Below are 25,754 nucleotides of genomic sequence, written 5' to 3' on the forward strand. Positions count from 1 at the left end.
TTTGACCAAACAGAGTGGTTCGCATGCAACTAAATCTAACTACACAAGCATTTCTGCATTTCATCTCCATTGAAATGCAACCACTATAGCCGGTATTGAAACCACAAAACCAGATGGCTGAAACCCGAGATGTGACAATGAAAGTAAGTACTACAGGTGACTGAAATGAAGATGAAGCATGCACTCATTTTTCTTGCCTGTTGTAATTGTTTTGGAAATCCTCTATAGGGGTTCAAATGGAGACACTACAGTATTACTGGCATGAATACCTGAACCCAACAATAATGCTGCTAACTGTTGGGCTCACAAGAAATGCTAATGTCCTCCTCATCTATACTACAAGTTGCCAATGACTCTTTCCGACAGCAAACAAGCACCATTATATGTCAGAAACACCTCCCTTATCTGGGGGTTGATTGTTGCGAGATATGGAAAAAAAATTGAAATCTATGGTAATGTCACAAACAGTTGTATCTATGTGTGAAGTAAGAAGGAGGGGAGTTCAGCAAAAACCGCAGGTCTCAAACTGCGCAAACAATACATGCAATGTTCGCACCTTGAGGGAAATGCGGTGCCTCACCATACATTCAAATTAATTTCGTACGATAAGCAAACGGCGTTTGTGGAGTCGTCAGATGCACAGCAACCCGACAGCTGTGAAACCAAACTTAAGGGGAGATGCTACTCGAAGACACTTTTACTTTAATATTCACCCTAGGGCAATGAAACTTGAGCTGCTTATAGAACTTTTTATGCTGATTTCAAATATATAATTAGTTTTCTTTCAAGCTGCATACTTTTAGTTCTGCAACATGACAAAGTGAAAAACTTAGGCCTTTTGCCCCCCCTCTTTTCAGACCTAAACTTCAATAATTTTTTACAATTGATAGTTCATAATGTTTCAAATAAAGTGTGGAATGCAAGTAACTAATTAGGAAGTCCATACAAAATATGTACTAGACGAGAAAAATTTTAACGTGGGAAGTTCATATTTCTCCTACCCTAGTAAAAGTTTACATAACTTTTTTTTATTATATAACAAGAATATTGAAACTTAAACAAGATAATTGCATTTAACCTACTTTGGAAAAAATTTGGGAAAAATTTCATGCAGATCTGAGCAGCAGAAGTACCCGAAAAAGGAGGGGCACATTGACAAAAATGGGAAAATTTGCGTTTTGAGAAAAACGAGTTTTAAAGTCAAAATTGCATGTTTATTTATCAAAGATGTCATTGAATGCGACTAAATTTGTACACAAGAAAGAGCAATCCTCCTTGTAGTGGCCACTGCCATTAAAATGCGCCAGCACCATAGGTTTGGCCCTCACAGCTCTTTCGAGCTGACTCCTCGACAAGAGATTTTTTTCTTCAGCGAACGCCGACGAGCCCTTGCTTCTCCTGTTAATTTTTGAGACATTTTTTTCTGGCGTGTGCTGTCCCGTGATGTGCCAAGAGCAACCAGATCATGAGGCGGGAGCACGCCAAGCTCTTCCAGAACACGTTCAAAACTGGAGTGCCCTCGATTAAACCAACATGTTCAGTGCTGTCATATCAGCAATCAACGAAGACTCGTCGTCCTGTGATTTTTTTTCGTCTTCGAAGAGTCCGATCTTTTTCTGGGAGGCACTCACATATTCGAATGCCGCGGCAAACTCGTCGGACGCATCGGCGTCACTGCCACTACGCCTTGCGGCAGCAGACGCTCTTTTCGTGGTTTGAGTGTTCGGCTTTGATTTGCGCCGGCGTCCTCGAAATTTGTACGCCACGTGAAACTTCACAGGCCGGTGACCGCACTTCCTATGGCTTTCTTCATCCATAACGGATAAGCACTCGAGAAAAGCGTTGTTCAGCTGCGCTGCTCAACGAGACACGGATCCTGCAAGTAGGCTTCACAGCACACACAGGCGCGCAGCGGCCAATGGCGGCTCCCGATCCGTACCACGTGGTTTAAAGCCAGTCGCGGCGCTCGAAAAAGGCGGCAAAAGCGTGCGTCTCTTTTTTTCTTGCGCTGCAGCAGCGCGGGAAACCGTCGTTATTTGAACAGTGAGGCTCGGCTCTTCGCCTCATGCGGTCGACAATGGCGAGCGGCGGCGCATTATCGGCGGCAAGGTGCTCGAAGACGACACACTTTCGGCCTTTTGACAGCCACCTTGTGCTCTTTAGACGCAATTTTAAAGAGTTTCCAGTTGAGTCTCGGCATTGATTTTTTTTTTCAGAACAGTAGAGGTACTAATCTTAACAAAACAGGTGAAAACAAAAAATCGATAATTTTTTAGAAAACTCGCGTTTTTCGACCCGCATCTCCCCTTAATGGACTGATTGCTTGAAAGCGACGCAGCACAGCAACAGCATGTAAATCTTGTACTAAAAGAACACGAGAGAGCACTTAATGTGGAAAAAAAGTGGGCAGACCAGAGGACAATGAAAGTTATAAGAGATCAATGACTTTCAGAGGACAGAGACCTCCTCCCGCATTTGGAAGGCAAAGGAACCTTGCCCTGCATGTTGAGCAACACTCAAAAAGAACTCGACAGAGAAAAAAAAGAACATGAAGCAAAGAAAGTGAATATACAAAGAAACAAAGATAGTAACTGGCTTCCGCACTCTATCAATCAATAATGAGAGTGCTATTCCACCCCTAGGGGTAGAGCCCTTCCAGAGAAAGAACAAAGTGAGCACAAGGCAGTGCAGGCACTGACCCTAAAACTCTGTGGGAAAATCCATTCAGAATTTGTACCTACCATATTCTTTCAACACACACAGGTACAACCATATTCTTTCAACACACACAGGTACATTGAAATGTGAACCACTTGTGACACTGCCTAATGTGACTTCACACTTCTATGTCTGCCCGTTTCTGTGAAACCTGCATGACACATGCAGGCTTAGAAGCAACGCTTCGAAGCCATTGCATGCTTAGCAACTGGCACTATGTCCCGTGTCAGTCAATTTCAGGGATACGTTTGCAGTTGCATGGCATAACAAGCAGAGTAAGTTCTCGCTGGAGTGGCAGACATCCCATCAAATGCATTCAATGACAACACGGCGTGAAAATAATACTGATCACAGATGTGTCACCTTGTTCATTACATCGTCTTTCTTTGGCTTAGCAACTGATGCCTCTTGATAGAGATATCACTGAAACTTATTGACACAGTAGAACATCTCCTCAGTGCATTTTCAGACGGTCACATATTCGAAGGCGCTCTTTGTGATTTTCACATTTCAATTTAAACTGGCAGTACCAATAACCAGCCCCATTCCACATCCTTGTTCATCAACCTGAACCACAATTTTGTAGTGATGCCCTTCTTCAAAGCTAATGCCTTCCATGCTTTTCACTATACGTCAGCAGCCAGAGCAACGGTGTAGCCCCGTTATCAACGGGATCGGCCAACTACAGGCCATGGGTGATAAGACGAGCGTAAAATTGAGGAGGCATCAATCCAAAATAGCGGACCTGGTTCTTTCAGAGTGACAAAAGAGAGAGAGAGGGAGAAGACAAGGACGAGAAGGATCACAGACTGTGTACCATGTCCTTAATCTTTCTGAATTCGGGCCGCTTGTGGGCATCATTTGCCCAGCAGAGGAGCATCAGCTGGTAGAGGTCGGCCGGGCAGTCAGTGGGGCAAGCCAGTCGCTTACCCTGGAGCAGCTCGTTGCCCAAGTTCTCCTGGGTGACCCCCTGTATGACAGGATCCTCACCGTAGGAAAACATTTCCCACAGTGTCACACCGTAGCTCCACACGTCCGACTTGGTCGAGAACTTGCCGTAAAGGATGCTCTCGGGGGCATACCTGCATTTTTTAACAGTGGAGCTGCTTAAAGCTTGGCAAAACCCCAGGTAGCATTAACGAAAACCAAGAAGGTATTTGCCAAGCAGCTCCTAGCATAGCATAGCCATGCATAGTATAAGTTTAGCAAGGGGATAGGAAAGGGAAGTGAGGGTGAGGAGGAAAAGGAGGAGGTTAGAGGGTAAACCATAGCATAGCCATGTACACTGTCGTCCTTTATGAAAGGGAGCACGTGAGCACGTGCCTGGGCTCTGCAGCGGCTGCCTACAGCTCCATTAAACAACAGCTAAAGAAAGCACGTCCGCTTTTGGCGTCATCTATGGGCAAACAACATAACGAGTCACGGCCGGTGGACAAGTGCTGCTAGATTACGTTTCCTCTCCGCTCGCGCGATGGGCGATGCCTGCAGATGACGCCAAAAACGGACACGCTTTCTTTCACTGTTGGTTGACGGAGCTGTAGGCAGCCGCTGCAGAGCGCAGGCCACGCTCTCGCTTGTTCCCTTTCGTAAAGGGTGACAGTACAGCAAGGAGCGGGAAAGAGATGTGAGCGTGAGTAGGAGTGATGTGAGGGTTAGGAAGAGGAAAAGGAGGAGAGGACAATATAGAAAGATAAAGGAAGATGAAAAAAAAAAAAGAAGAAGAAGATAAAATATGAAGAAAGAGCTCAATCTGCATTTGCCAGGTGGTGGCCCTTACTTGCCAGCTCCAGCGTTTATACTCAGATTTCACAGGTGTGGAATTGGCTTTTAATTTTTTTTTTAGACAAGCCCAAGGTTTCGAGTTCAGTTCATTGACATCATCTCGTGGCAGTGGGTACTAACACGAGTAACACCTAAAGCAGTTGAAAGTAACAATTTTAAACGGAGAACTTTTTAAAAATATACTTTTTTTTTTTTGCAGCGTATAAACACCCCAGAATGATTAGCCCCAGCCAGATTTCTGAACAGCACCTACTTTGAAGTGCGCAGTTTTGGTTCTAGCTACATGCGTGAAGTAGTAAGCTGAATGCACTTTGAGTGTGGCATTTCAGCCAGACAAGTAAGTACAGCTCATAGAACTCTATGCTGAAAAAAAACTGGAGAAAATATTCCCATAGCTACTAGTTATTTAAGAACTTATCACAAAGATACATATTTCGTTTTTTAACATGCAAGTGTTTTATGCCGAGATCTATGAAGTGATTTATGAAGAAACCCATGAAATTATTTATACCTTTGAAACATAGGAACGTCGACTTTAATAAGTTTGCTATATATATACTAATGAAGTTTACCACTGCAGGTATGACTTCGTTATGTCAAGATTTGGCTGTATAGTAGCAGCATGACACTACCTAGAAAACCCCATGGTTTTCACGAAAAGAAAAACTTCCTTCAACTTCTGGATTTCCACATAATGGCTCACACAAAACAAGCTAGGAGCAGTTTGCTGAGTTTGCTGAGATGTGCTTGTACCATTTCATGGGCAGCTTGCGGTTCTTGGTACGGATGTAGTAGTAGTACTGGCTGTCCGTGAACTGGGCAAGGCCAAAGTCGCTGATCTTGACCTGATCTTTAGAGGCCACCAGGATGTTCCGTGCAGCCAAATCCCGGTGCACAATGCGCTTCTCCTCCAGGTACTGCATGCCCTGTATAAAAACGGTACGAAAAACACCCTTCTAGTAGGAATCTGTGAGAAGTGGTACTGTCTTTAAAAGAAATACTGCTGTTTTCTTTTTATGAAGTACTAAAATATCGTAAGAAATTAGCTAGGGATGGGCGAATAGTGGATTTGAGGTTCGAAGCAAATCCGAAGCGAACAGTGTTTTGGTCGAATAATTTCAAATCGAATAGTTCGAATAGTATTTACCGCATATTATTAAGAAAAATGAGCATTTTCGTCATGACCCTTGCACAATATTTTTAAGGATTGGAACTAGGTATCAGTGAACGTCATTTTTCTGGTTTGAAATGAAGCAGCCTTGAATAGTATCAAGATCTGAATAGCAATAGGCAGGGGCGTAGGCAGAAATTTTTTTCGGGGGGGGGGGGGGGGGGGCACCTCCATGATCTGAAGTGGGGGCAGGGCAGGCAGATGTGGTCGAATGTCATGTCATTTTGTGCTGTGTATGCCATGGCAAAAAATATACGGGGGGGGGGCACGGGCCCAGTGTGCCCCCCCCCCTGGCTATGCCACTGGCAGTAGGGTGCAAGTTATAAGTGGTGCACTACGTTACAATTTAAAAATTACTATACTTAGCGCATATAAGCCCATATAACACGCTTTTAAACTTAAAAAAATATGTACATTTAATCTTGAAGTGTGGCTTCGCGGCAGTGCAGATTTCCCCTGGATGGCAAAAATTACTTAGCGCAATACAAACACGACACACAAGAAAGGTGCATAAGGGACAAGCGCTTGTCCCTTGTGCACCTTTCTTGTGTGTCGTGTTTGTATTGCGCTAAGTAATTTTTGTCAGTACTATGCACCAACTAGGCCCCTAAAGGTCCCCTGGATGGGTTGTTTCATGGCACAGCAACCAGACGCTGCAGTGAAACCACCTTTACAGGGGGTTATGTGCGGTCAAATTTATACATATATTCGTTCATTTCAAATAATCTAAATTCGTATCGAAGCAAATTCGAATACTGTAATATTCGTTCGAATATTCGAAGCGCCCGAATATTCGCTCATCCCTAAAATTAGCAAAAGGCAATCAAATAAACGCATTCGGCTCTGTGATACATGAGCTTCTGCAGTGATTGGTAACTACGACATTTCTTCCAGGTATCCTATGAGTAATGTGGTCTGGGACCCTCATTTTTACTTTGGCCTCCCTGAGCATCTTGTGCTCAATTACAGTGAAAAATACTTAGTTATATAGTACCTATCAGGTACTCCAAAGCTCTTCAGATGTGAGAAATGCCATAACCTTTTCATAAGTGCAAAGGATTTCGATGTCTTAGCATCACACATATAATGTGTGCATAAAAATGCACATGTGCGTGCATTAAAGTAAGCCAATGAAGGAACCAATCATTGTGCAAGCACACTCTGTTTTCAATATGATAGCACAAAGCTAAATCAGTAGGATTCAGGACAAACGGTACACTGTAGTAAAGAGACTGACCTTATTCCATTTAACAGAGGTTTGGTGCAAGCTTCACTTGACTTTGACTGCCGACTACAGTTTGCTCTCACATTCTGCCACCTCTGGCACTCAATTTTAAAGTGAGTTACAAAAAAAATAATGTGCATGTGGGCTAGCTTGTTTCTAAATTTTTAACTAAGATCAAGTTTTCGGTTGTCTTTATGCTGGTAATTTAACTTAGTGATATGGTGCAATACTGCATCTCAAGTAGGAGATGTGCAAGCACTTACAGAATGATGGCCAGTGTATAACCTATGAAATTAGAGTTAGTGCGAAGGAGTGACTCACATTAGCAATGTCTTCACTGTACTTGATGAGCTGTGGATGAGTCACCTTGTCGCGATACGTCTGTAGGTATGTCAGCAGGGAGCCCATCTCCAGGAACTCCATGACCAGCATCACCTCGGGCTCTGAATGAAAATGCACAAGCACACAAATAAAAACCAGTCAATGAATTAAGCAGACTCTTCGTGGGGAGTTGCTCGGAGGATTTCATGCAAGACGGACGTGTCCCGCGATGCCCTGTTCGCCCGCTCAGGACGGACTCGTGCCCCTCGCCGTAGACGCCCCGTGACGGTTGCCTCGTCCGCCATGCCGTGCGCCTCTCAACGACTGGGGCTTCGCCGCTCCGTCGCCTATGTGCATCGTGCCTCTAGCCGATCGTGGTCCCGTCCCTGAATTCTTGTGACCGGCTCCCACCCCATCTTTCCTATCTCTTTCTTCTCCGTCGCTGTGCCCTTACTACTATCCTTTTTCTTTCTACTTTTCTTTTTATCCCCATCCCCCCACCCCTACAAGGCACTGCGCCGTGTCGCCTCAAGGCAGACAGAAATTAGGTGCCTTTTTCCTTTCCTCAATAACCACTGAAGACTCTCCGTGAAACGAAATCTCTTAAACGGAATCGCTGCTTAAATGGAACAACTGCCTCTAATACGATTGATTTCATACTTGAGTTCTGAACCCCCATTCATCTATCAGTAAACGGAACTCCTGTTAAATGGACCCTATAGTCCTTGTCCCTTCAGGTTCCATCAAACGAGAGTCTACTGTGTGATTAGAACCACCAATTTCTAATGAGGGCAGCAGCGATGGAAAATTCAAAGGCTAATTTTGAACATCAATAGTAACTGTGCCACAATCTATACCTTCATGTTTCAATCTGAGCAGTAGCTAGCATTTCGTGCATCCGTGAAGCCGAGTGCTGTCAATGTAATCGCAAACGGAAAACTAACCGGCTGCAAACACTTTGACCAACACACCCTTCCAGGCACTCTGCCCTCGACTCTACTTGTGCCGCTGACGTACTGGTACACTCTCGCGTTTTTCTCCCAGAGCACCACCGACATACCCAGGCGTTTTCCGCTCTCTTCAACAGTTGCGAGCTCTTAAGTGATTGCACCACATGTTGTATCATGCTGCATCTTTTTAGTAGCATAGTACTTGCTCCTTTCCATTGGTTTGCTCGTTCTAGAATTTGTATGTGTGTGTGTGTGTGGCTGCAGAATGCACCCACTTGAAGTTGCGCTTGTGCTGTGCAGAACAGACGCGCTCCCACAGACAGAAAGGATGGTTTGTGGACTGACCTGTGTGCGGCAGTAATTCTCCATTTAAATACTCGTGCCGTAGAACAAGGCACCCTTTTCATGCAAGGTTTTCTTTTTTCCTTCTCTCGTATTCGCTGGGGTGGCCTAGTGGTTATGGTGATTGACTGCTGACCCGCAGGTCATGGGATCAAATCCCGGCCGCCGCCATTGCCGCATTTCTATGGAGGCGTAATGCTAGAGGCCCGTGTGCTTAGATTTAGGTGCATGTGAAAGAGCCCCAGGTGGTCGAAATTTCCGGAGCCCTCCACTACGGCGTCCCTCATAATCATATCCTCATTTTGGGACGTAAAACCCCAACAATTCTTCTGGGTCATGCTTCCTTTCCAGCATTGAAGGCTGCTCCTCTTGGTGGTGTTTTCATCTGTTGCTAACTTTTTTGTATCAACAAGCTATTTCCCATTATCCATGTAATTTTTTTTCTTTTCTTTGCAAGCAAAAAATAAACCACTGTGTTGCTGTTATAATGGGAGGAAAAAACGTGTGCTGGGGTCTGTCACCTCCAAAAAATTGAACACAGAAGGGAATAATCGAGGCTCTTTGCCTGTTAGAGAAGCTGTGAGCTAGCTAATAAAACGCTTAAATGCTCAGGTCTGAGAGGAACAAAAGAGATTACAAAATTACTTAGTTGACATAGCAAATCATAAGGTAGGGTAATGCTATAAAAGCAGAGTTTCATTTCATTTCATTTATTGATTTACTTACAACAATAACGTTGCGGGAGACCAGGGGAAAAAAGCTGATCAATCAGCTTGAGGGTGTCCTGGACACCCTACACGTATGTCAGCATAAACGGTGGCTACAAACAACAACAACAAAAAAAATGCACACATAATATATTGCACATGGCTCATTTCCATGCAAGAAAGAAGCGTGCTTGCATAGACAACATAAAGAAACTCAAAAACTTTTCCTTTCAGAGGAAATACTAGTTAATACTAAAATGAAAAAAGAAATGCACAGAAATATGCACAAAATATATCAATACAGTCTGACATTATAGGAAAATTCTTGCAAGTTTCCATCATCATTACAGCTACAAACAACACAATTCAGTTTGTGTAAATCCAACAAAATGATGCAGATGGATGTGCAGTTATTAAGACGCAGCAGCTCACACGCTGTCGTGCCCCACAAGTGCAGAGAACATGAGGAAAGTGGCATAAACATGTGGCTTTTCTGAAAAAATGTAAAGCAATATGGTTCGTGTTCAATGTGCCCAGGCAGAGCATTGCACATACCTTCAACGAGGCCCTTTATTTCAACAATGTTGGGGTGCCTGAGGCTCTTCATAATCTCTATTTCTCGTTGCAGGTCACGTAGCCCCGACTCGCTCTGAAAGGACTCGAGCAGGGACGTCTTGCGCATGCATTTGACTGCCACCGTCTCCTCTTGTAGGCCGGCCCATTTTTTTAGGGAAGCTGCATACACCTCCCCAAAAAAACCCTGCACACAGAAGCGTGAAAAAGATTGTCTGGCACCAGCAGAAACGAGTTTGCCCATTGAAAGCTACAAATCAGCATCGGATATATGTTGTACGTATTCGTACGTGGACTCAATTCAGATCCATGACCATAATATCCTATTCACATTTCATTTGGTTGAGGAAGACTACACAAGCCTTCGCATAACAGGCAACCAAACACCCAGTGCCACGTGTGTATCCTTCTTTCTTCCTCTAATTCTTTCTCTGCATTGCTTCCCGTTTTGAGATGCATTTCCAACGCATCCAAGCTTTTAACGAGCCTACCACAAAGGCGAATACCTACAACAGAACACTGCATCTACCCCAAAGCCAAACAGCATTTCCCAAAAATCTAGCCCAATACACATTGTTTGCATTTGATATTCTTGTGCTATCTTGACAAATGCTTACAAGACGTGAGCAGCATGTAAAGCCTGGATCTTTTTGTTGCACTTTAGATATGTAGGCTGCTAAAACAGTGAGACACAACGCTGGCTGCATGTCATGAAAGAATGCTGCAACTGTGACTTCCAAAGCTATGCACCTTGACTTCACAAAAATTCATATTTTTCTATCAGTAATTGTGGCCTGGCAATTCTGTGACACCAAAGGAATATAATTATATATCAGCAATAAAATGAAGCCCATGCACTTCTCAAGAAACTTGAAGTTCCCCTTACCTGTCCAAGTGGTTTTCCTTTTATCAGTTGCTGACTGTCAATGACCCATGGTGAACCAGACACTTCAGCCAGGGGTGATGTGTTGCCAAATGAGATAATGTTGTCTGCACTGAAAGTGAGGAAGAAAAAGAAAGGTGTGTGAGGGGCAAAGAAAGAGTTGGTACTGCAATTTTATAGCACAATAGCTACACTGCAAGCAAGCCTTTTGCACATTACACTTGGCCACCATGCAGCTGTCGTCAAACCTCGATTTAACAAAATCTTCTATGTAACAAATTGTTTTTATTTCCCAAGTTAATTGCATTAAAAACCACGTATTTTTTTGCTCTTAAACAAAGTAATTTTGTCACACGGTCTCAATACAACACTGTTTTCGGCTATTTTAAGCATGTACTTATGGCATTTGAGGCTAGTAAGTTTAGCAAAACTCTGTAGAAGGTCAACCAAGGCAGAGTTCACCTGTACAGTACTCATGGACTGAAACAAGAAAATTTAGGGCTAAGTAATGCTCGTACTTTCTTTCCTGCATCTACAGTTAGTCATATCGGTGTAATTTTTACTTGAAAACGTACATCAGAGCCAACCTTATTTTTGGCAGCCAAATTTGCAGTGACATGACAGGTTTCTTGTGAGCAATTGCTCATAGCAGTTGTCATACTAAAAAAATGATGTTCCTTTTCAATCCCCGAGTACTGTATATGTCATTTAAGTGAAACATTCGAGTAGCAGAACTGCCGTTGCGTGCACTTTCTGCATTCCTATTGCGTGTTGTGAAAGAAACACTAATGTGTCATCTGTCATGGCCATGGGGTGCGAGGCTGCCCACACATAGGAGTTGATGTGGTTAGTGGTGTTGTCACAGCTCTGCGAGCAAGGTGGTGTGCCCCTCTAGGACTTTACTTTTTATGTCCAGCAATGCTCAGGCAGTCACAAATGATGAGTTGGATGATGACAGTACAGTGGGGAGTGTGAAGAGGATTCTGATGACGAGGTTCAGCTAAGAGGCACCGTAGCAGTGGCAAGCGAGGTTCTGGATGCCCTCGGTGTGCTGGGGCAGTACACGGGCACACATTCAAAAGGACAGGCATTGGCTGTACTGTCGTCTAACGAACATCAGATGGAGCTGACTTCTACAAGGTGACATCAACCAGAGTGCTCTGAATAAAAGCATTGGCACTTGAGAGCCCGTACCTTTTTGAGAATGCAGGCAGCTGCTAAAGAAATGCTATCCCCGAATGACCTCGAAAGCTACGGTGTTTTTTTTTTGTATACTGTCGAAATGCCAAAGCCTCGACATGTACGACTGCGTTATATCGAGGTTCAACAGTATTAATACTTTAGTTCCCTGCCTAAGTTTCTTTTTGCAACAGGATTGCACATGAGTGTACTAACCACCTGCCTGACAGTTGGCATGAATAATATTTTGTGTCTAAAGCTATACAGGTATTATAAAAAGGCAAAAAGTCGATTATCAAGAGACAGTCAATCCATTACACTCAACTTTTTTTACTTAAATTTTGTCCCTTGTGAGCTACCTTACACATGAATGCAATCTCATACTTCAAAACATGTAGCTGCTATTAAGGGAAATGAAGATTCGAGAAAAAATTCAAGTTTTGAGCTAATATTGCCATTACACCTATGTTGTCCTGAATAATAAAATTCATTACAGGTTTAGTTAGCTTACCAAGGGGCTCGAAACCAATTTAAATAACTAATATCTGACGACTTACTTCTCTTCCAAGCTGACCAGGCTTTCTACATCGATGCACGTTCCTAGGTCGGACTGGAGTGTCGCTTCAGACTGAACTGTCGAAGTCGAACAGCTCGAAAGGTTGTCATAACTGACTTCCGATGTGTGCAAGCGGAAACGATTCTTTCCCCACTTGAATCCACGCCTCTGCGACAGAGCTTCGTTCGTTGAGGTGGCAGACATTCCAATGGGAGCGTGATGCTGCCTAATTGTTTCTGGTCTCCGATTCGCCTCTGCAGATGCAAATGATGGCGACGCCGCTTTTCCCAGCATGGGACTTGCAGAGTCTGCGGACAGCCCGGTCGGCGAAGAGGCCTGAGGGTAGACCGAGGCATACGAGTGACTCCGCCTGGAGTTGTACACTGGGAGAAAAAAAAGAAAGCCGAGAGAGAACAACGTCAGACTGCAGAAGTTTTGTGTTAATACTAGTGAGCACTTTCACGAGTCCTTTAATCAACAACCAGCAATATACCCTATGCGTAACACAGCCTGACCAACTTTCGTTTTAATGTCAACTAAGACGCGCTGTCTTATACTATGAGCTCTCCTTCCATAAAGATCAACTCCAACAGAATTTCACTTTAACTAAATATTTCTCGAGTGAGTATTGTTGAAGCAACCTTGCAAAACTGAAAAGCTGGTACTTGCTTAGTTTTATCCTTGGCAGCCTTTAAACAGCACCTAAGCAGATGACATGTATGATGTATGAAGCAACCAAATGGATCTAACAGACAGTTAAGTCAGGGAAAGCATATGGGCCATTAATGTTGTCTTTAACATTGTTGTCTAAAGACAACAATTAGTGGCCCCTATACTATCCCTGGCCTCACTGTCTGTTAGATTCATTTGGTTGTGTCGGACAAACAAGCCCCTCGGAAAAAAATTCCCTTCTTTCGTTTTTTGTGTGATGTATATGTGCTAATTGTCGCTATGATACAAGATCCAGCGTGCCACTTCTGAGATGTGAGGGGGCCTTTTCTTCTCTCCAAGGTCATGCTCAGGAAAGACACAATCTAGGTCATATTCTAGTCACGTGTTGTCATTCCCACCAAAACAGTAATGGTGGTGTCCTTTTCAGTTTTGGTACAAAAAAAAAAAAAAGACTATGTACTTTTTGCAAACTTTTTGAGATGCTTCTGCTCATATCTCAATAGTCAAATTTTGCGTGGAGGCTCCTCTGTATCTACACTGCCTGAAACTGGGCTTTTTATGTGGCTAAAATTTAAATGCATTTGTTATTGAACAAATGCCTCGAACTCTCAGTGCTTTCCTTTGTTTTTGTGTTAACTTTTTCCTTACACGGATGCCAGTAAAATGTTACAGCTCTTGAAGAGACGACCTAATGAAACCAACAGACAATGAAGCTTCATTGTCTTCATTGCCTGTTGGTTTCATTAGGTTGTGCCTAACAAGAGAAATGAGCCCTCAATCAATGCCCCCTCCTTGGCTCTTGAAGAGGTGTATTTACCCTCGTAAAATATTTGGTTGATGTCTCGCATGACAGTCTGTGGCTGAGGCCGGCTGTCTGGGTCCAATGACCAGCACTCTTGCAGCAGCAGGCGGATCCCCTCATGCATGTCAGCTGGAATAGGCAATCTCTCCCCTTCCCTGTACCTCCTTGTTGCCTGGAAGTGGAGCAATAATTATGATAACAAACAAAAATTAGCAGTAAAAAAATTTCAGCCAGTTCTGCACCGTGAATACCGTTTGACAGCGAAGCTATAAGCGCGCAAGTGTATGCGATTGGCTAGAAAGATCACGTGGTGTCGTAAATCCACCACTAGATTTGAAATAGGCGCAATTACACATTTCGATCATCATGATTATAGTTTTCATCATTTTGAGCATCATTATTATCACCATTCACATGGTGATAATAATGATGTCACACAGAGGGTCATGTGAACTGTGTGACGATGACGACGACGCCGCCGCCGCCGCGTGGCATGCGGCGGCTGTCCGGATAACGCCCACTTCTGTGGGATTATCCAAGTGGTCATGCAGCCATGTACGGGAGCCTCGGACACATCCTTATCAAACTAAGCCCAGCGACCCTGTAGGAGTGGCTGATGGACTCCTTCCCAGACATCATGAAGGCACTGCTCGAACACTTTTAAACTTGTAGGCCTGTCTAATGACTAGGTCTTGCTCTTTTTAGTGGACATGAACCAGGGTCTGTTTTAATTAAAGTTGTGCTATAAAATGTATACAATACGTATTATACCTCTCTATAATATGTATATACTTTATTTTTCCAAAAGTGAATAGACATTGCAAGCACTTTACTGATGCTCTTGCACTTGATTGATGCAGTCCCACGTGAAAATTCCACTGCTGTCTTGAAGAAATTTCAACTAAAATATTCTAGACTGAAGTGGTCTGACAAACTCAAATGCTACTGGTTTAAACGGCATATACGCAACTATGTTCGACAGCATCGCAAATGGGAACACCAACAAAATAGCATCTCACCTCAGTGATAGGGACTCCCGCCATTGGTGGCTCCCCATAGCTGAATATCTCCCACAGGGTCGTTCCAAAAGCCCAAGTATCGGCCTTGATGGATGATTTGGCCATGTTAAGGTTGTAGTAGAACTCTGGTGGGATCCAATGTATGCTGCGCAAAGATCAGACACAGATGTGCTCTCACAATGTGCTCTAAAGAACCACAACTGTAACAAGAAACCCTGATCAAGAATTGGCTCAACTTACTCCTCATTCATGTAGACAAGCAGTCCCGGGTCTGAAAGCTTGACATAGAATGCATTGGCTTCGTGCTGGGAGACTAGAATGTTTCGGCACCTGATCTTGCCATGAACGCAGCCTTGCTCTTCCTACAAAGGATGTCAAAGGAAAGGAAGAAAAAGGAGTGCATTACGTACAAAATTAGAACAGAGTGCTCTGGAACCTTCTAAAATCTAGTATACATGATATGGCAATGCTCCCAGTGAGATGCAAAAAAGAAAAGCAGTATGCAACTTCAAACATTTGCAGATGAGAAACTTTTAGTGAAGGCAGAAAGCCTGGAATAGCTTGGTAAACAGCAGAAACAGGCTAACTAAATCTTTTCAACGAAGAAGACGCTACCCTAGTCTTAGTGCCAGAACTATCAGCAAGACATTAACGTGTTAAGGATCTTTGATAACAAGCTCTATCAGTAGTTCACTATGCAACAGCACTCTCATGGGCTTTGCAAATCAATTCAAGAATAGGATGCCAGAACTCGTTACAATTTATGTCATAATGTAGGTAACTGCACTTTATTTGCCAAGTGCATGCTTGGCAAGGAGGAGAAGAACAACTAATTGCAGGATCACCTAGAACTACAGATATATGTAGGAAATCACTCTACCCAAATGCTATTTTCCATTTGTCATGTTCTGTACATCCATCATGTCTAGCACCATGTCATGGTGCTAGCATCAAGTCCAACATCATGTGCAGTGGCTGATCAACAGCCCACTGTCGCTTTACAGTACAATGCATGGAGGACAAAAGTTGCCCAGACCTGACGTAGGTGGGATTACATCAAAAATTGTCCGGGCATATCTAGAAGGAAGGCGGCAAAGAAGATAGAAAGAACACTGTGCACAAGGTAACACACATTAATTGGCGGCAGCAACAGTGGAGACTAAACATGACTATAAAATCAAGGCTGCGCTACTGCTCAAGGCAGCTCAACACTGACGAGGTTCATCTGCTATGAAAGCCAGCAACCTGCACGCAATTCACGTAACACTGCCTCGCAGGACAGCGTATTCATAACAAAGCAACATATACCACAAGGTATAAGGCATGCTTTACGGGTGGGATATGGACTAACCTTTATAACATAGGTTTACTCAATGGGCACTTCAAGTCTTTAAGAGTTTCTGCATTCCACCCTTATCAGAAAGTGGCCACAGTTCCTTGGAATCCAACCTGTCACCTTGTACTCGGCAGCAGAATGTTACTGTCACCAACATCTGTGGCTTCTAACTAACGATGCTGTTTAATAATAAATAATTAGATAAGCACCTCCAAGGAACAATGAACTTGGGGAATGATGCTATGGGTAGAAGGAAAGCTGCACAGCTTTAGTGTGTCTTCCAGCAATGTGACAAATTGGCAGCTCACCAGGTACCAGAGGGCACGCGCCAGCCCTTTGGCCGCTTCAACCAAGTCAACAGCTTGAAGTTGCAACCTGTGCTGATGGAGATAGGCATCCAGGGAGCCCAGAGGCAGGAACTCGCACACCAGGCCAAAACTTCCCGAGTGCACCATGCCAACAGAGCTCACAATGGCTTCACACTGCCAGAACAGCATCCGGTCACACTGCACCATGAACTCCTGCGCACAGGGTACAAAGGAACGACAGCTAGAACATTAAGATTCACTCCGCTGTTAAAAGAAGTTATCTTTGCCAAATAAAGACACTTTGTCACTAAAGAGGTGCCAAATAATTACCTCTCCCAGCGAAATACGAGCAGCAGAAAGGGTGCTAAACAGAGAGCTACCAATTCCACTGGTAACACACATACTCATTTCGGAATACAGTGGAACCCCGACTATATGACTCTGAGGGGATCACGCAAAACCGTCGTATAATCCGGGCATAGTATAATCGAAACACTAAGAATATAGGCAGTCACACTCAGCCTTGCCCAATAAACAGGTAAACGCCGCCTGAATAAGCACATGGTGCGACCCTGAACTTCTCCAAGTAAGGTAGATTAAATTATTTTTGAAAATGGCAGCTAAGCATTAAACTGAAGGAGGTGTGAGCGAATCTTTATTCTCAGCCTAAAAAATATTGAATTCAACACACATCTTTTTTCTGATAAATGGAGTCCAAAAATTGCCTGCGCGTAAAAACAAAACTGAAACGTTGTTGGCAACAGCCTCCCGTCAGAAGAGTCACATACAGTGTCATTGCCATCACCATATGGGCACGGAGCATATTTTGTTGCGAGTTTGCATAGGATGCGTTCGTGCGCGTCGTATTTCTTCCCTTGTGAAGTGCAATTAGTGATGTGCCGCTGTTATTATGAACACTCATGTCAAGGGAAAGTTATTTTGCACGGTGAAGTACTGTGTCGAGTCCTTTTTGCGTGCTCGAAGCCTGTGACCGAGTACAGCAAACAAAGGGAGATCTTCAGCTCTATGTCGACAAGGAAAAGTTTCCACGGCCCGAAAACAGGAAAATATCCAGATATCAAAAACGAGCTTTCCAACTAGCTGAAGCTATTCCATGTGGACAGAGCTTGTTTAGGAAACGACCGTGGATACACACGCAATCAAGGCGTATCCAGAAGAGATCTTAAAGCCAGGAAAATAAATTTTCCCTTCTAAGAAGGTATACTGTACATATGTCACTCTATTTTTTAGGGGCGAAGCTCCTTATAGCATCACCTGGTCGGTCCTCGCTCTATCCGGCGTTCCCCCGCCGTCGCGTCGCCCGTATCATTCAATAGATGGCGCTGTCACATAGAGATGCATGCAAACTGCAGTTGTGTGACGATATACTAGATGGCGCAGTCCCATAGAGATGTGTGCAATATGTGTGCAAAAGAAAGAAAAAAAGAAAAAAAAAGCAGCGGCACCCTGCACGCTAGATGGCGTGCAGTAATCAAAGCGGTGTATCGCTTTGATTACTGCTGGGCGAAACTACTGAACATTTCACGGTGTAACCATGATTGCTTCAGCAGCTTCGCACAAGCTCTTCATCATTCACCTGTGGATATGCTGTGAATTTTTTCTAATTGTCAACCTATGAGCACATGAGGTTTTATTTTGCACCCACGAATATTTGGTCAGCATTAAATACGAGTAAAAAGGTGTTTTTTTTCTCGGACAGTATCAGAGAGCCATCGTACAATGCAGGGTCGGCGCAAAATTGTGTCGTATAACCGAGGTTTTTAATACATTAGTTCTATGGGGTTTTGCCGGGACCAAACCAATTCGTCCTAAAATGCAGGTCGTCGCAAAACCGGGGGACGTGTAATCGAGGTTCCACTATACAGAAAACACAGATGATAATGCCAGTGCTAATAGCGGTATGCCATAAGATTGTATTGAAAGAGAATGGGACCAATTCTTTTTGCAGTGATTAACCATGTCATGTTTATCTGCTACTTTAAAGGCGTCTGCGATGACATGCCAGGGGTACTTTTTTGCCTCTACTGGCTGCATGAGTGTAGCTAGTACAGAAAGCTGCCTTTTTTTTTTATTCTGTGCAGAAAAAGCTTCGCTTCGCCCACCTACATGAAGCCACTTTTTATAGCAGAAGTGTAGTATGAAAGCTAGTACACCGTAGTTTCGGTGAGTGTAAGGCAGCAGACAACAAACACATGTGCTGCAAATGCACTGCGCCATTCTGTCTACAACTGACAGAGCTGTCAACATGCTTATGTGGCAACAATAGCGAAGTTTTGAAGAGAGGACGGCAGCGAAAGGATGGTGTCACCACATGTCACGAAGGAAGGTGAATGCATATTCCAGGTCCATAAAAGTTCTTATTCATGGATGGTGTGAAAAACAAAAGGCTGTTGGGTCACCTTGCTGTGAAGTTGCCTTCGTGCACCAAGAATTCGTGATGTATGTAGCCAGAGTTTGTCAAGATTCGTGGCTTAGATGAAACTCCTCATTTTTTAATGGTCAGGCAAGGTCATATACGCAGCCAGTGGGTGCAAATTAAGGCAGAGTATGTAGTCGGGTACTTTTCACCACAGACAACGCCAATGGTTTCGTTAAACACCCTGTGACATGATGTCACCTTAACTGGTGCTGTTTCCATCAATATCTCCGATTATGTTAATGCATAAATGCCAGGCAGAAGTCCTAATCTTTTGGGTGCCCGATCATTTCAGATGCTGATGAATTGTCATTTTCCATCCACCTCACAAAAACATCGAGGTGCCCAGTTAACAAGTGAAACAGCTGGCTGAGTCACCCACCTTGAGATGGCTATCTTCCAGGTGGGGCTTCAGGGCTTTGACAGCAACCTCTCGATACTGATTTCGTTCCCGATGCAGGAACGCCCGCCGCACCACAGTGAACTTGCCAGGCAGCTCATCCTTGCGATTCTCCGTGAACGTCAGTGCCCCTGAGTGGATGCACTCACGTGGCTCTCGCTTCAGAGAAGACTTTTCCACGTCAAGGGATGGTGGACGGCATAACAGCAACTGCGTTTTGTCTGCAAAGGAAAAACAAAAAACTTCAGTGTCATCACAAGTGCATGGCCTAGGATCTTCAAGTGAGACTGATGGTAGTTTACAAAGTTTTCGCAGTCTCGTGTGACTCAAATGAAGCTAGCAGTAGCAAAGATGTCATTATGAGGATGTTCTAGTTGTGGCCTGTGGGTCGTTGGAACCTCTCGCCTCGAGGCGCTAGGATTTCTCACATTGTACTCAATTTAATGCACCACTGTAGTTTTGCAGGTAATAAAATCAATGCACACGCTGGCCCATTTCCCAACTTCATGCCTTTCTTACTGCTGCACGGTTGACATGCTGCTCCTTTTACCATGACAGGTGCCATCGAGCTAGACTTTTCAACCTTGGCCTATGTAAAGAATCCCATCCAGAAGTGGCTGGAGGTATTCACTACAGACTTACATTAATTTGGCTTTGGTCAACTTGACCTTTCCTTTGATAGCAAAGAGCCAAAGAAAGTGTTCTTCATGGAACATGAGTGTGCAATGGACCTGTCCAATTTACTAAACTAACCTAAGCAGATGCAGTGTAAGGATCAGCAATCTTATGAATAAGGAATGGCAACTGTATACTATGTAATAACAGTGTGCAGATTTAAACTTAAATATCTTCTCAGAATAGCTAGCAGATATAGTGATTCTTTCTAAATATGAGTGAAAAGAAGGCCTCTCTCAATAGTGATGGTTTTCAAAAGCACCAGAATGTCAAGGCTGTTTTCAATCCTTGACTAAAGTGATGAAACAGTACTAAATGAAAGAAAGTGCTGCAAGAAACAAGTTCACAGGAGAGAGATTGGGAAGTCAGAGGGTAAATAAGACAAGCCAAAATGTTTAGCAGAGGGCCAGAAAAAGACTCGCTTCTTTCTCACCATATTCAGATGGAGGTACACAGTATCCCAGCTCTACATCGAGGGTAGGTCGAATAGCCTCACTGATCAGCTTTGCCAGTGTCGGATAAATGCCCTCTTCCGGTGCCGCTTCGTCCAGTGCGAAGCGACCGTCCTCAAGCTGCACAATGCGCAGCGTCTCCGGCACCGCGTTCTTTCCCAGAAAGTCCAGCCGATACTCGTGGTAGATGGACGAGCTCTGCCGAATCAGGTACCAGCCTGCTTCGTGCCCACCTTTCTCCTGCAGCTTCTGGTAGGCAAACTTGGCCCTAGGATAAAATTAAGTGGTGTAGCCACTAACACAGTGCACAGTATGCGCTCACTCACACAAGCTCTCTTTCTGCGCACTGTCCAAATGTACGAGATGTAGTGATGCAGAACTATCAGTAAATTGACTATGGATAGCATCGATAGCTTTTTTGAAACTATCGATAGTGCAGACAAACTATCGATAGTACTGCTGTCGACAAACTCTTGATAGTGATCAGTAGTACCATGGTTAATATTACTAGCGATATTACTGCCACGCATGCTTATTGCTTTGTTTTGATGAATTCGGGTTTCACTCACTGTTAGCAAGACTGTTAGCAACATTAGACGCAGACTGCACCGTAATGTTTGAGAAGCTTCACGACTGTTTGAGATCATTCTGTTAAGATTACGCGGCGGACGCGAATAGTCAAGTTTATTCGAGAGCTTACGCGAGCACCAGCGATAACGCTGGAAGGTTCATTGAGTGATGTATAAAAGACGACGCTTTCCATCGATGATCAGATCACTCGACGGCCGACGACTTTTCTCACCACTATCAGTGCGCAGCCTGTATCGCTTGTATTTTGAGTTTTGATTTTCTGGGCACAAGATCGCCCAAATAAAGAGCTCCGTATTTCCCAGTCTTGTTGCAGCATTCTTCACCGTCACAACCACGTGACAATACTATCGATAGTGGTGTGAATAATGATGCTGTTGCGGGCCGGACATATTGCCAAAATATTTGTTAGAAGAATAGACTGTTGGGCGAGTTGCTAATTCATGATGAATGAAAATAGCGCGAAAAAATGCAGGACGAGATGATGAAGGCTACAGCACAGGCACATAAGAAGCAGCACAAGCGCACAAACGCTTGTGCTGTAGCCTTCTTCGTCTCATCCTACGTTTTTTCGCGCTATTTTCATTCAAAATATTTGCGATAGCCTACCATCAGCTTTGCTTAGTTTATCAGCGATTCTAGGCGAAAGAAATAAATTATTTCCGCAGTAAAAATGGCGGAATATGTATATCAATAAATCAATCAATTCACATCCAAAAGCAACCAGTTACACCTTACAATTGACAAGCTTAGTTCATAATGATATTTGTTTGTATTTTAAAATCATAAAATGCAATATAAATTTGAAGCTGCGCAGTTCGACTACATGTAACGCCTTCCTTTCCGCTATAGCTGAATAGTTTCACTTTATGATCATGTGTCAGCAAAGCACTCAGGTTAAGAACACAAGCATGTCAACTTTCTTGCCCTTCAGCCTGCTCCTCCGGCTCCCATATGTACCACGCGTGCGGGGAACCAAGTTTATTCTGCAGTGAGTTTGTGCTGTTGATTTTGTACTATCGATAGTACCATCGAATTTTTTACTATCAATAGTATTTTTTACCATCGATAGTTCAATAGTGACTCGGCTATCGATAGTATCGATAGTACCATCAATAGTTCTGCATCAATAACGAGATGGCCCGACAACACAACACAACCACAGCGGTCCATGGCTGGGCACTGCTCGACAAGTTCTTTCATGGTTGATTCACACACGTTTTCTCTTAGCATTACCGTGCCATCTTAAATAAGTAAACTTTTTTTACTTGAGCTTTGATATCTTTAATTTCGGACCGGAATGGACGGAATGTGAAGAGGTTTTGGACCGCAAAAGGTTAAAACTAGAAAAACTGCCAAGTGGTTAAATGCTCATGATCAGAAAGTGTTAAACGGAGTTGCAGGCTATACAGCACAGTTTTCAGAAACCAACTCTTCTAAGCATTGCTAACATACAATATAAAACAAAAGAAAAGGAAGACTGGTAGCTGCAGGTTTCTGTAGTTGTGCGGGTTACTGTTGTCCCTGACTCACATCTCAGGCAAGACTATGAAATTTGTTTTTCAATCTAAAAATGAAAGAAAGAAGGTGACTTCTCACCCCACTGGTCCATGGCATCTCATTGCTCGAAGCATGGTCAGTGACGGTGTTGGCAGATTAATGCACAAATTCACTGTCCACTTCTCCGTTAACCGATAATAGCCATCCAGAAGAGAGACAAAGGAGTGCATCTGGCTGATGCTGTCAAACTTGAGGTTCTGTATAGAAAGTGACACAACTCATAATGTCAAGGACAAAATCATGCACTCAGCAAGCTGCCCAAATCTGTTTAGCTGTACTGAGTATACAGCTGCATTCAAATGCACTGCCATGCAAACTTCAGTAATACAATACTCTTAATGACTATTCGTAAATGAATTTCTAACGCTGCTAACAAGTGATCACACATAAACAGCATTTCCTCAACAGTAACATTTATTGTCACCCTAGACAGATAAATGCATAAAGATGGTCATTCTACTGCCTCTAGTGGCCTGCTTCTCTAGAGGGTGTGTTAAACATTTCCTTCACAGTCCATATTAATTGAAATAAAGAGCACTCATATTGGATAAATTATAAAAGAGACAATGACTTCCAGCACTATTAGTTAAGTCAAGTGAGATACTTTTATACAAATCAATTAGCATTTTTTAGATACTTTTGTAGGTGGACAAAACAAATGGCAGTTTTTCTGTTTCGAGTTTTGCGATCATACCACACTACTACCAGTACATTAGTACAATGTCACAGATTTCATTAAATTTTTTGCATGTTTGGGCAACTGTTGCTTTAAATAAGTATTCAAAGATCACTAAACTGATCTTTTCGTTCTTTTAAAACATACTGTAATCTCTGCATATCAATAAACAATTATATTTACTCATACTAAGCTAACATTTGACCTGGCTTACCAAGATTCTATTCTCCTCAAGTATGACGTTTGTGGTAATCCAGAAGTGTAACCTGACAATTCAACTTCACACTTCTCTTTGACAACATGCCCATGTGACATGTTAATGTCAATGTGAACAGAAATGTTACCTAATTACAGAAGTTTACAAGCACAGCAAATTCACACCTGAGGTATGCCATTCCGACGGCTGATTTCAACTGTGCAGTTAGATGGAACCATGTTCACGAAGCAAAGATCACTGATGGAGCAGATTTGTGTCCATGTTATGTTCTGTAAAAAAAAAAGCATTCTTTTTTTTCCCAGGTTGCATTTTTGCTTTGCAAAATCCAGTATCTGTATCAACAAGAGAACGCATGGCTAATCTGCTGACGGGCTACCAAGCACTGCTGCATTATAACACACTTTACTATGATTACACATAGACAGTCGTATAAGCATAGTGATACCTATGATATGCATGTGCTTTCTAAGTGGGAGTAATGCCAGACTGTCTTTTTTTTTACATGTTTACAGAAGAATGGAATGGAATCGAAAAACTTTATTTAGGTCCTTCAGGGCATGAACTAGCACGTAGTGGGCTGCTCCCACGTCAGGACAGGTAGGCCTAGCCTCTCCGTCACGTCGCGGGCCCGTTGGACAGCCCATAGTTGTGCTTCCAAATCCAGACTGCATAGGGCAGCATCCCACTTGGACGACGTAATGCAGGGCACCACCAGAGCATGCGTTCTAAGCTGGCAGTCTGAGCAAAGCGTGCAAGTGTTTGACGTCTGAATTTCAGTATAGATACTGTGCAAGAGTGCAGGGCTAAGGTGTGCCCTGACCTGCCAGAGTCTGAGTGTCAATGCCTCAGGCCTGTTCAATTTACTGTGCTGTGGCAGATACTTTTGCCTCCCCAGATGAAAGTTCTAGACCACAAGAAAACTCAACTTAACATGCATAAGGCAAATTCAAAAAACATTGCAGAACGCTGCCCTGTAAACAACTGTATCAACTGTGGGCATTTATGTAGGGCCTTATTGCCACAGTGCATAACAGCGTAAAATGTGGCCTGAGTCAAATTGGCATTTTGGGTGCCCATTCTCAATGATTATGAGAGGGCCAAGTCGTAATTCACGCATGTTAATCTTTATGGACTCTACTTTTGCTGATACGAACAATCAAAAGCAAAACTATTCATTACAATGAGCAGCATGCAAGAAAGACCTACTTCCTTGGGTCCCCTTGGGCGCATACGTAGACCCGGTAGCTGTGGATGGTATGGGTTGACCTGCAGGATTACCTCCCACACCCGACCATCAGTGTCTACTTGAGAAGCAAACTGCTCGCACACATAATCAGGTACTATGCTTCTGAATTCATTTACGTAGATCTCCTGCAAGCAAAAAAAAGAACACGAATGACATATGTTGCACACTAATGCTGTCGCAGTGATTATGAGTTCACAGTACTGTAGCATATTTCAATGCTGAATCCTGTCAAGCTGCACATTAAAGCCTTACAAGTAAGCTAATTATAGCTGCTAACTTCAGACATTGGGATATTCCGATCTGTGCTTGTTCTTTAAATATGTGGGCTCAAATTTTAGGAACTTGCTATTAATTAATTTTATTCTGCAGCAACCTACATTTTTTATTTAAAAATTAAGCTAATGAACCAACATGTACATTACAAAAGACATCATCACATTTCACATCATCACATGCAAGAAAAGGTACATGTTAGGATATTTATACCAACAGTGAGCAAGTATAAATACCCAAATTACAAGTGTGTTTCTTTTTCCTTTTTCTTTGAGTTCGGGAGACACAAGTGCAATCATAGATCGGAGAGCATAATGTGAAAAACTGAAAATTACTCAGGGGCCCACATTCAAAATTATTATTGTTTTGTGTGTTCTTTTTGTCCTTTATCCTTGATTCTCATGCTACTGCAGCACCACTATTGGCAGTATTCATGGCCACTACACACGGCGGACAATAAGAACAATGAAAGAAGGTTTTCATGAAATACAGCACCAATAATTTTTAATTTTCAGTTTCTGTATAGTGTCCAGAAGAATGCACACAGTCTTCCACTTTCATACGTGTTCACTTTACAAAGAATGTTGAGATCAAATAGGTGTTGTTACAAAATTCTTTGCGATCTTGCCATACCTCCAAAACATTGTGGACCTTTTGGTGATTTGTTATGCCTAAGTTCAGCCAAT

At 43.2% G+C, this 25,754-nt stretch overlaps 1 protein-coding gene across 1 annotated transcript in view; it reads right to left on the reverse strand.

Moving 5' to 3' along the window:
* Positions 1-2,464: 2,464 nt before the first annotated feature.
* Positions 2,465-25,754, reverse strand: part of LOC119387506 (tyrosine-protein kinase JAK2) — a 29,083-nt gene continuing 5,793 nt past the window's right edge. Inside the window, exons 5-20 of the mRNA XM_037654913.2 lie at positions 24,756-24,920; positions 23,714-23,818; positions 22,696-22,853; positions 20,490-20,776; positions 19,364-19,602; positions 16,545-16,757; positions 15,141-15,262; positions 14,901-15,045; positions 13,897-14,053; positions 12,409-12,790; positions 10,676-10,784; positions 9,772-9,976; positions 7,218-7,339; positions 5,254-5,426; positions 2,771-3,800; positions 2,465-2,737 (exon numbers count right to left, since the gene is read on the reverse strand). Coding sequence (XP_037510841.1) covers positions 3,521-3,800; positions 5,254-5,426; positions 7,218-7,339; positions 9,772-9,976; positions 10,676-10,784; positions 12,409-12,790; positions 13,897-14,053; positions 14,901-15,045; positions 15,141-15,262; positions 16,545-16,757; positions 19,364-19,602; positions 20,490-20,776; positions 22,696-22,853; positions 23,714-23,818; positions 24,756-24,920 — 2,862 coding nt within the window. The 3' untranslated portion in view covers positions 2,465-2,737; positions 2,771-3,520. The remainder of the gene's footprint in view (positions 2,738-2,770; positions 3,801-5,253; positions 5,427-7,217; positions 7,340-9,771; positions 9,977-10,675; positions 10,785-12,408; positions 12,791-13,896; positions 14,054-14,900; positions 15,046-15,140; positions 15,263-16,544; positions 16,758-19,363; positions 19,603-20,489; positions 20,777-22,695; positions 22,854-23,713; positions 23,819-24,755; positions 24,921-25,754) is intronic.

This window comes from Rhipicephalus sanguineus, chromosome 3, assembly GCF_013339695.2.
Source record: "Rhipicephalus sanguineus isolate Rsan-2018 chromosome 3, BIME_Rsan_1.4, whole genome shotgun sequence".
Lineage (NCBI taxonomy): Eukaryota > Metazoa > Arthropoda > Arachnida > Ixodida > Ixodidae > Rhipicephalus > Rhipicephalus sanguineus.